The sequence below is a fragment of the Limulus polyphemus genome, unplaced genomic scaffold, assembly GCF_000517525.1.
Source record: "Limulus polyphemus unplaced genomic scaffold, Limulus_polyphemus-2.1.2 Scaffold5236, whole genome shotgun sequence".
NCBI lineage: Eukaryota > Metazoa > Arthropoda > Merostomata > Xiphosura > Limulidae > Limulus > Limulus polyphemus.
This window is the reverse complement of record NW_013670846.1, coordinates 42,491-54,137: the sequence shown is the minus strand read 5'-3', so window position 1 is coordinate 54,137 and position 11,647 is coordinate 42,491. Positions and strand designations below refer to the sequence as shown.

Sequence of the window (11,647 nt, the reverse complement as noted above, 5' to 3'; positions counted from 1 at the left end):
AATTGTTTTATCTTGAAAAAAAAAGAGTTGGGGGGGGGGATGGAGGTGTTTAAGATTGTAAAGGGAATTGATAGTATTGATGCACCATCTTTTTCATATTTAATAGTGAGAATAGCAGGACTAGGGGATGCAAATATAAATTTTGGCAGGGTAGGAGAGCTGAGACAGTTTTGTTTTTCTAACAGGGTGGTTGGTTTTTGGAATGGGTTGCCTTTGGATGTTGTAGAGGCAGTAAATTTAAGTGAGTTCAAGAGAAAGCTTGATAAGTATATGAATAATAAGGGCTGGCTATAAGATTTTTAAAAGATTATCTTAATTTAGTTTAGAGGATGGAACAGCCGAGATGGACTAATAGGTCCCATGTTGTCCCAAAACATTGTTATGAAGAACTGTGTATTCACACAGAAATCTGTACATAACTGTAAATTTTAACGGTACGCACTTACTAATTTCGCTTTTCCTTTCCATTTTCTTCAGCACCTGATGGGTACATACTGACTTCTTTATTTCTGTGTTGATGTGACGTTATTTATACGTATACATGTCATAATTTTTTTATGGGATTGGCTGTATATGAATCAGGAGATTAAAAACACACAAGTTAAATTTCACGAGCATTCTGGTGACATAACCTGTGCATGTGCTATAATGTCAGGGCCATGTGATACTTACTATCAGTCCTATTTGAGTCTATAAGTTATGTTGACGACTAGTCGGTCGGCCAAATTATTATTGTAATTGTGGCCAATATAATTTTACATTTTTTATTAAACTAAACATCTATGTATATATACATCATTTCAATTAATTGTATCCTGGACAATTCCACAGTGATTCCCTTTACATTTAGAACAAGATTAATGAATTAATTTTAATCCAATTTTATTTATATAAACACTTCATTTTCTGCAGATAATGACAAACGAACCTAAGGTCTATCTATACGTCATATAGTTAGGTGATTTTTGGACCTTATATAATGTAACCTTTATTTGGATAAATAGGAACTTGACTCGTTATGTTAAAAAATACAAAGCAAAATTTATCCCAAACCCGTATATGAATAAGAGAAAATAGATACTATTTTTGGCTAACTCATTACTAAACTATTTTAAGAGAAAATGAAATGACATGAGCCGGAAAAGTTACAGAAAATTGTGTGACTCGTGTTTCATTATTAATAAGAACTTACGAGTGAAAGTATCAAAGATCACATAACGACATGTCAGCCACATTATATCCAGTTCTGACAAGGGCCCTTCTCCCCAGTATGGGAGCTCATCAGGCTAACTAGGATACAAGACTTACTAATGGTTGGGATGCTATCGAATTCATTGATAACATCTGTTATGGAACAAAATGGATTAAGTTGGTGAGCTCTAATTTTTCATCAACTGTATTCATGTTTTAAGTATTACAAACTGCCCTCTGCCTCCTTGAAATGATGCCTGAGAACTGATTAGGATTGTTCAGTTTTGGCCTATGGTTTCTATAATCAAAGGACAAAATTAAATAGTTATTGTTGTCTAATTGAATTTGAAAATGAAACTTAACAATAAACAGTCAAAAAAGGCAGAATATTGAGTGTATCATAAATGTATCATGATTATAAATGTATGTCCGAAATAAAAAAGTCCTGTGGAAGTGTTATTTCCATTAATGAATCCATGTACACAGTCACTCATGTTAAAAATTTGAACAGTGAAAGTGACCATGAGTATTAACAATATTTGGTCCAACTTCTTAATAGTATTTTCTCATGGATGGAAGATCTCATTGGTATGTGCAGTATCCACCAGTTGGTATCACCGCTAACATTTGGAAGTCATCGGCCTTGACTGCCTTTACTTCATTAGGGGTATAGTATGCCTTCATACCCCACAGCATACCGAGCCCTAACCTTAACTACACACGGTTCCTTATCCATGGAAATATTCACATTTAATTCAGAATCCCAGTCTGTTGTATTCTCAGCATCGTTAACATTGGCAGTAACACCTATTTTCAAACAATTGGGCCAGATATAAAGCCCTGTTTTTCACTTCGTTTTCAGAACTGCTCACCTCAACAACTCTAACATGACAAGAATCTTCAACTGTAACATCAAAAGTTTTGGCATCATTCTCTATATGGTTTCTGCTCTTACTACACCCCACCTGGTGCTTAATTTAACCACCTATGCTGTCCACTGGCTCCTTTTCATGTAAGATTACAATGAAATTTTGTTAGAAGAGAACGTGAAAATTATTTATCTTTTATTTATGATGAAGCCAGATAAACATTGTAATAACTTGGCTCAGTCTCGTGATAATATAAACAGGAAAAAAGAAAGATTGACGGGTAGAAAAAAATCATTTATTGCTGCTCTCCCTATATTTATGCAGTAATTAGTTAGCTAAACTCGAGAAATGGTCAGACACAACAGTTATACACTTCGAGGAAGTGGCTACTGACATTACGTTGCCTCTGACTTTATGACTCGTGTTACCTATAATCAGTGTTATATCCTACTTTTCTAACAGAGCTGGCTTAGACGATATTGGTATTTACATATAAGGTATTGGTGATGACTAACAAACTTCAATTTTTTTGTAGATTTTGTGATAGATTACAAATTTTATGTTTTCATGACTTTATATCCCAGCAAACTTTAACAGACTTTGCTGATCATTAGAAGTAAAATACAAGATGATATTTTTTACTGTTAAACACTCGGTTATTTCATTTTGTGCTAGATTACAAATTTTATGTTTTCATGACTTTATATCCCAGCAAACTTTAACAGACTTTGCTGATCATTAGAAGTAAAATACAAGATGATATTTTTTACTGTTAAACACTCGGTTATTTCATTTTGTGATAGATTACAAATTTTATGTTTTCATGACTTTATATCCCAGCAAACTTTAACAGACTTTGCTGATCATTAGAAGTAAAATACAAGGTGATATTTTTTACTGTTAAACACTCAATTATTTGTTCAGTCCTTTTTTTTTTCTACCAATTTTTAAGAACTGAATGAGAATGGTTAATCTCCTGGTTAACTGAAACTTTGGTGACTAATATCTAATTGATTGATAACAAGTAATAAAAGCAACAGTCATGAACCTTTTTATGTGTTTTTACACCCAGTTCAGAAAATGTTTGTCTTCAGAACCCTTGCCCCAGTTTACATGTAATTTCTCTCTTCACTTGGCGAAAATACAGTAACAGGAATTAGGGAAAAATGGTGACACTTCATGAAATAAGAACATCTTAAAATGTGTACTGTAAATTACTTTAAAATGTGTACTGTAAATTACTTTAAAATATGTACTGTAAATTACTTTCGACTGTTAACCCATTGACTGTTGAGTTGCTGTACAGGGTACAGTCTTTCTCTTGCAGTTGAATTTAAGCATGCTGTTTATGGTGTACAGCTCGCAAGAATTTCATGCACGTGTAAAGCAGCTGCAGTCAAAGGGTTATAGAGTAAATATGAACTTTACTGCTGCACTCTGAATATTATTGTTTTTTTTTATTTAACCGTTTTAAATGGTAAAATACTTCAACAGGTGAATATCTAAGAAGGTACGAAACATTATCTTGCTGTTGTAAGTTATTTTGCTACAGTTATATAAGATCCAATTGTAGGTTTCTAATAATATTTTGATTATTTGACTTTAGCCTCTAAATGATCTTAAAAATTTCCAAAGATGCCGCTTTCATCAATGATTCAGAAAAGCATCCTTGACTTGTTAAGCAATAAGCTGTATTTTCTAGGCCTTTATAGACTGAAAATGTTTTTAATTGAAATATATTTGCTTTTCAATACTCTGATTTTTGCCTTCCATAACAATGGAAATTGAAGAACAATTATTCTACTTTGTTGAACAAGTGGAGTTTACCGTAGTAGATTAATGGCTGTTGTTTTATCTCCAAGTGTATGTTTTAAGCTACAGCAACAATGGTTTTAATCTTTAAAACATATATCTTGTGACAGTTGATAATACGATCGTTTATTACTATAGTACACCTCTTTAAAACTGCAGTAATTTGTTTTCCAGTTTCTTTAATTCAATACATTTGGTTTATGGAAGTTTATATTGTATGCTAGTGTTTTTATAATTTCTCTTTTCTTTCATTCAGGACTGTTCGGATTATGTATTGGTGTTGCAGTTTTTACTGTCTTGTATGAATCAATCAAACAATTTCACCACTATCTAGCAGAGAAATGTCAAGAAAACTTACTTCTCGGTGCTAACGTGAGCCGATGCAATAGCCAAGAATCCGAGACAAACAGATCTGATGATATTCCACTTGTGCAACAACAGTTATTTGACATTCTAACTTCCGAACGGTAAGAATGTGTAACATGTGCATGTACTCAATGTCATAACAGTGACTGTGTGTGTATTATCAGTTTGTCAGCCATCATTCCCTCTCACGTACAGGTATATGTATTTAATCTAGTTCAGTATGTGTTAGATGTGTAACGATAGGACGTGGGGCACGATATAATAGAGAAAACAGCTTTTTATTAGGTTTTTATGGGTGGATTAGGAGCTAGCAAACAATGTTAATATTGCAACAAAAACTTGGGGAATGTCATTTTACCACAGAGTCCAGTGTTGCTGGGATAAATGTCCTCCAGGTGTAAATAGTATTGACATACCCTTGTATTTTGGGATGTACAATGCAGCGGTCACAATACAATATCCATTTCCCGGGGCAAAATATCATGATGTATTGATAAATCATTACAGCACTAGTAGGTATAAGGTAAAATGACGTGTAAGACCATGTAGACTGATTGCTGGACAAAGCAGGGTCAGCTGGTTCAAGTGAGGTATTTCATTATGAAGATCAAAACTTTAAGTTCAATGACTAACATTTTTTCGCTGTGTAGATCGAAAGATAATTTTAAACACAATTAATATTTTCTCTTTATGTTCGGGTCCCGTGTTCCTGTGTAGACTGGTTTTTCTGTAGGTTGTGATACAAACAATAAATGTTTTTATCTTTAAGTTGAAAACCATCAACACATAATTATTGTTCTTGTAAGTTGAAAACCATCAACACATAATTATTGTTCTTGTAAGTTGAAAACCATCAACACATAATTATTGTTCTTGTAAGTTAATAATTATCTGTTGATGGTGCCTAAACTTACAAGAAACAATAATTATCTGTTGATGGTGCCTAAACTTACAAGAAACAATAATTGTTCTTGTAAGTTTAGGCACCATCAACAGATAATTATTGTTTTTTGTAAGTGTAGGCACCATGAACAGATATCACAGGCCTGCAAATTTAAATTCATAAAAGTTGTCTTGATTTTTCCATAATTCAGCTACGCAGATTTCAAAAACAATATTCATTTGTTTCTATCACATAAGGATTTTTTATAAATCAGGAATAAAAAAAAACTCTTACTTAGATCAAATTATTATTTCGTTTACCACAATGAACATTTTTTATTATCATGATTGATCTAGATAAATATATAACCAGTGGTTGTCAGCATTTTAAATATAACAAAATGTGACTCGATTTCAATGAAAATGATTCACTTATGTAAAAGTACATATGACGTTTTGTGAAAAATCTATACGTGATGGAGAAAAATGGATGTCATTTTTGGATTCAGCGTACAGGAATTACTGTGGAACATGTAAAAATTTCAAGACAGTAAAACCATTGCAGGCCTGTGTATTTATTGTTTTTGTAAGTTAAGGTACCATTTACTCTTACTTGTCTTTTTTTTTCTTGAGGTTAAAGCATAATATATATATTTTGTTTTTCTTCCTTGAGGTTAAGGTAGCATATATATGAAAAAGTGGTTTATCTTGAGGTTAGGATAGAATCTATATGATTAATTTTTGATACGGTTCTTCCTTCTTCTCACAAGATTAGGTATTCTCGTCCAGTGCTGCCCACTACATGAAATTTTCTTCTTTATGCATGCCATAAGCCTTCTGCTCCACCTATTGGAATCGATTGATTCCAACTTCGTTGAGTTTTAGCCTTTCACCTGTAGCCATTCTTCAGACTTCAGTGCGACTTTGACTGAGTGAGTTTATATTCATATTTTTCTTTTCCCTTCAGGGGCCCTTGCTTCATTTACTCATTATATGGATCCCACTCTGTGGCAAGTGGTGCCTGATCAGGTATTCTTCAACTTGAAATCCACACAGTACAGCCATGTTGACTTGCACTTTATCTTCCATGGCTTCACAACACTCACTGTTGAGATGGGATGTTCCATAAGATCGCTTGTAGGTGATTAACCTCACAATGTAATTTCTCCATAAACTTGCCCGTTCTGGACCCTACCACCCATGGACTGCATGGATAAGGCAGAAGGAGATAGCTGTCTATCCCTGCCATGCCTTGTATTAAATATATTGGGATGGTATGCTTTTCAAAATAGGGTTTCGTGGTCACCTATTGCACTGTCTCAGGTGATGACATTCCTCCGGACTCTCCACCGCATTCTCACTCCCCCTCCCTTTGTTCTAGTGGAGTATGGGAGGCCTTACCACTTTCCAGTTCCAAGCCACTGGGGTGATTGACCATGAAGGCACCCTCCTGAATGGGTTCCACACAAAGATGGCTATAACCATTCAGTGCAGAGTAGGGCAGTGGTGTTCTGCAGGTGTAGATGTGATGTGCTATTTTTCAATATGTAATATACACTCACAAAGGAGTGAGACATCAAATTGCAGCCCACCCCTTCAATTGGGAGCCCTCATCCTACCCCCCACATGGATCTCAGTACCCCACAGCTGGGTTTTGGATTTAGAGTAGAACCAATCAACATAAGTCCTCACACATGTTTATGGTTGTCTATATTCCTTCCTAAATCATACTGTGTTGTGGGTCATAGTGGAGGTAAGGAGGATTTTTCTGGTTCTGTCCTTTTTGCTATCCCTTGTTGTATCTTATTCTGAGGATGTTATAGCATTTCAGATGGTACCAGTCAGTTTTGGGGTTGCGGAAGTTGATTTATATTATATAGATTCCTTCCAATACTGGATGTTGGGTTCCCGGATCTGCAGATCAAAGCTAACACGTGTCATGCTCAGGAGTCGGAGTGGTTCGAGATCCCCCCCCTCCCAGTCTCTTGAATTTGAGGTGAAGATGGTACAATCCTCATTCTACCCTCGCATTGATGTCAGTTCCCAGCAGCATGGGTTTTGAATGTAGTTGACTTAACGAGTACAGTCCGTTGCACCCTAGCCACTCTACACCTATGGGTACATCCATTGTTTTACCCATTTTTATACTTTGTGGCATTGAGTTATGTATATACATACATGGTTAGGATCACTATTTAGCCACAGTTCTCTCCCACTTGGATGTGCTCCTCTCTTTTTCTGCTCTTATCTACTAAACATTACCTGAATGGCCGAAGAGTATACCTGGTTCAGAAGTGGTGCAGTTCTCCTTATCAGCTCTTCAGGTCTGGCTATTTCATTTTCAGGGGTATCCTTCGGACGCTTTCGGGGGGTACTTCTGTCATTCCCTTGCACCAGTCCCACCACCTAATCAATGCAGTGTTCTAGCTAATCTTATGAGAAGAGGGAAATACATTGTCAGAAGTTATAATTTTTCTCTACTGAAAATGTATTTCTGATAGGTACTTCCCTCCTTTCACACTTCCTACCTTTCCTCCCCACATTCCTCCAGTGCTTATGTCTTCTGCCAAACTTCTAAGTAATAGTTCGGTAGAGGCGTATAGAGGGAGTCACATGCATCACACTCCTATTGGTGGAGAAGTAACACATAATGATTTACATGAGAGACATGATGGAGTCAGTCGATTCCAATAGGGGGGGCAGAATGCTTTTGGCATGCATAAAGAAATAAATTTGCATATAGAGGGCAGCACTGGGCGAGAATACTTAATCTTGTGACCGGAGGGAAGTACCTATCAGAAATACCATTTCAATATAGGAAAATTACAACTTTTTTAGCCTTTCAGTTAAGATTATATTATATTTTATTGTTTTGTCTTTAGGTTGAGCGTACTATATACATACTTTTATACCTTTTTATTGCTTGCCTGAAGTCAAATATTTGTATTACATTTGTAGACTAAAGTACCATCAACAAAAATTTATTTACTGTTAAGATACAACATAAAAATGTTAATTGTTTGATTTTATATTTTAGGTTTAGACACTATATGCACATGATTGTTGTTTCACAAAGACTCTCTACATTTTGCTATAATTTTCTCTCTCAAGGTTGAAGTGCCATCTATTTCAGACTGTTCTACACACCGTACAGGTTGTGATGGGATACATGATAATGCTCGTGATCATGAGCTTTAACGTCTGGCTTGGCATGTCTGTTGTCTTTGCATCTTGTATCAGCTACCATGTATGTAGCACGTACATCTTCAACCGACCCGTTTTGCTACCAGTTGAAGCGGTGAATTATACCAGTTAAGAAGTAAAACCATGGAATAACTTCTGTTAGATGCTGTGTTTGTAACTGGTAATGCAGGTAAAATTGTTGAAACTTGTGGTAGACAGTTATATGGTGTTCCCATTTGAGAAGACCATGGAAGGATTTTAAGAACATAGATTAATTTACTCTATGTAGTTTGGAGTGTTATGTTGTTTGTAAAGATGTTCTTTGATGCCATTCTTTGCATAATTTTAAAGAAACAATTTTACAACTTTGGAGTGGAGACTGTATTATACAGGGTGGGACAAAGGTGGCTATACAGTTGTTTTACTGAGAACCTAATTTGATTTCTAAAATTTTTCTCCTGAAACAAACACTAATTAAATCATTTTCGTTTGTCTTCATAATATTTTCTTCCGAGCAGTTGCATAGTAACTTTTGCCCCACTCTGTATATCTATAATGTATTTATACGTTTGATTTCAACTTATCATGCTTTCAAAGCTTGTATTGTTATTTAATTTTGTTTAATTTTTTGTGTGTTTCATTTCTAGAGAAGGCAAAAAAAAAAACGAAATGTGTGGAGCGAAGGGTATTTTAAAAAAATAAAGTTTGGAGATGGTTTGAATGGGTAGTGAAAGACACTTTACAAGTACTTGATGATGATATAAACCTAAATAATAAAACTTTGAGGACATCTGTTGAGTGGATTATTTTATTTTTATAAAATTTATTACAACGTTTCGACCACTCATGTGGACATCATCAGGTAAATTTATGATATAGTGTTATGTATTAGTAATTTACTCGATCATTTCTGTTCCAATTTATAATAGATATAAAGAGACACCTATATTTTTTTTAAGTTAGGTTTTAAATCGTGGATAATTAACGCTTCTTTAATTTTTCTTCTATTGATATTGTTTTCTTTACATAATATTCTAAAGTTGTTGTTATTGATTGGATGTTGATCTGTTATGCTGTGTTCATAAATGTGTGATGGAGGATTGTTATGTTTAATCCTAATATTTATGTTACATCCCGTTTCACCTACATAAGAGCTGTTGCATCTGTTGCATTGATATATGTAGATGCATCCGTCATTGAAGTTATCTGAATAGGCCTTCTTTAGATGGTCTTTGATTTTTGTGCCCGGTTTTTGAACAAACACGACTTTATTATTAATGTTGTATTTTTTTTTATACTTGTTTCCAAATATTTATGACAGTTTTAGTTACATAACCATGATATGGTAAGATGCCTATTAATGTGTCAGTGTTAGTGTAATTTTCACCATTCTTAGAGTTTTATAGTGTTTTTTGTTTCTTTTTTGGTGTTGTTGAATTTGTTTTTACATTTAGCTAAGGTTCTAGTGATGATTTGTTTAGGGAAATTACTTTTGTTTATAAATGTCTCGTATATTGTTTCTAGTTCGTGTTGTAGATTTATGTCACTGCATATATTAAATGCTATGTTATAAATACATGATAATGTGCCGATTTTTTGTTGTGTGGAGTGGGCCGAGTCCCACTTCATAGAGTTGCTGTCATTACACGGCTTGTAATATATTTTGGTGTTGAAACTATTAGTGTTTCTTTCTTTTGCTATGTTCATGTAACTTTAAACTTGGTTTTTATTTGTTTATGTGTTGTAGAAATAATTGTTGATGGTCGTTATTTTTGAAGCTACAAAATAACATCGTTGACGTATCTAAACCAGTATGTGGGAGGGTTTAGAGCTGTATTGATGGCTAGACTTTCTATTTTGATAATGAACAATTCGCACAATCCAGGCGATAAGGGGCTTACCATGCTTAGTCCATCAATTTGTTCACATATTTTACCTTGACAGGTAAAACACATTTTACCTTTAAAGTGAAAGAAAAGTTTTAATAATTTCTAAATTCAGGTTGTAATTCAATATTTCAGGATTTTTTTATAACAATTCTAGAGCTACGTTTGTTGCTTCCTCTATTGGTATCGTAGTATACATGGAGACTTTGTCGAAACTGTACATTTTGTGGTGATTGTTTAGGTTTTTAAGATTTTTTTTTTAATTCTAGAACATTTTTGATTTTGTAATTGTTGTTGTTGTTGTGTAATGGCTTGATGAGAAAATCTAAAAATCGTGCAAGCTCATGATTACAACTGGCATAAGTTGAAAGTATAGGGTGGATGTCAATTGGGGTTTTATGAATTATTGGAGCACCAAACAAACAAGGGGGACTTGCATTGGTTACCCTTTAAGATGTTGTACATGTCTTCGGTTATATCATTGTTCTTTTTTAACTTTAAAAATAGGCTATTCAGTTATTTTCCATAACATTCATTAAGGTTTGTAGTTAGTTCTTTAAATTTGGTTGAATCATGTAGATGTTGTTCCATTAAGTTGTTGTAATTTTCTGTTTCCATAATTACAGTTTTTCCACCTTTATCGGCCTTTACAATAATAATTTGTGGGTTATTTCTTAATTCTTTATCGGCTGACATTTGGCGTTTCGTGATGTTTTGTTTGATTTTATGGTTTTTCAGTAAATACCCTTGAATTATACATGACATTTCTTGAGTGAAATCATATAGGTTTTGGTTGTCTTTGGGTATTTTATGGAACCACATTCTGTTATTTTTTTGCCTTGAAATATCTTCGTGCTCTCATCATCCATTTTCATTTCTTGATGATCGATATCTGTTTCATTAACTTCAGTGGATATGTGACTTTTAGTTGTTGTTTTAGTTCTTTGTTTATCTCTGATTGATTGTTGCACTAATGATATGAACCTGTTGAAATGTTGTACATCTTTAATAAAGTGACTTTCACTACCCGTTCAAGCTGTCTCCAAACTATACTTTCTAAAAGGTAGGTTCCTCATCATCAAAGGATATTTAATATCTACAAAACTAAAGACTCTAAAGTTGGCTCGTAAAAATATTTCAGTTCTCACAATTTTGCTCATTCTTCATGAAATATTACGCAACATGTGTGGGTAGTGCAAAAGATCTAAGTCATATCAGATTGTTAAAAATTTAAGAAAAATTTCATTTTATTTAAAACTCTTACTGACTAAAAGTGTTTGTTTGTATCGTAATACTGCGATACCATCAAATGAAACAGAGGACAATCCAGGCAGTTGTTATGTATCTGCAGAGAAACATACTGTTTTTGTGTTTTCTTCTTCTTCCAAGCCCCCCAGAGGTATGTCTGCGGACATACAACGCTAGAATCCGGGTTTCGATACCCGTGGTGGGCAGAGC

The 11,647-nt window shown here is 34.2% G+C and overlaps 1 protein-coding gene across 1 annotated transcript in view; it reads left to right on the top strand.

Moving 5' to 3' along the window:
- Positions 1-11,641, top strand: part of LOC111089106 (probable low affinity copper uptake protein 2) — a 15,353-nt gene extending 3,712 nt beyond the window's left edge. The window contains exons 3-4 of the mRNA XM_022400915.1: positions 4,129-4,339; positions 8,232-11,641. Of these exons, the coding sequence (XP_022256623.1) occupies positions 4,129-4,339; positions 8,232-8,436 (416 nt within the window). The 3' untranslated portion in view covers positions 8,437-11,641. The remainder of the gene's footprint in view (positions 1-4,128; positions 4,340-8,231) is intronic.
- Positions 11,642-11,647: the final 6 nt, after the last annotated feature.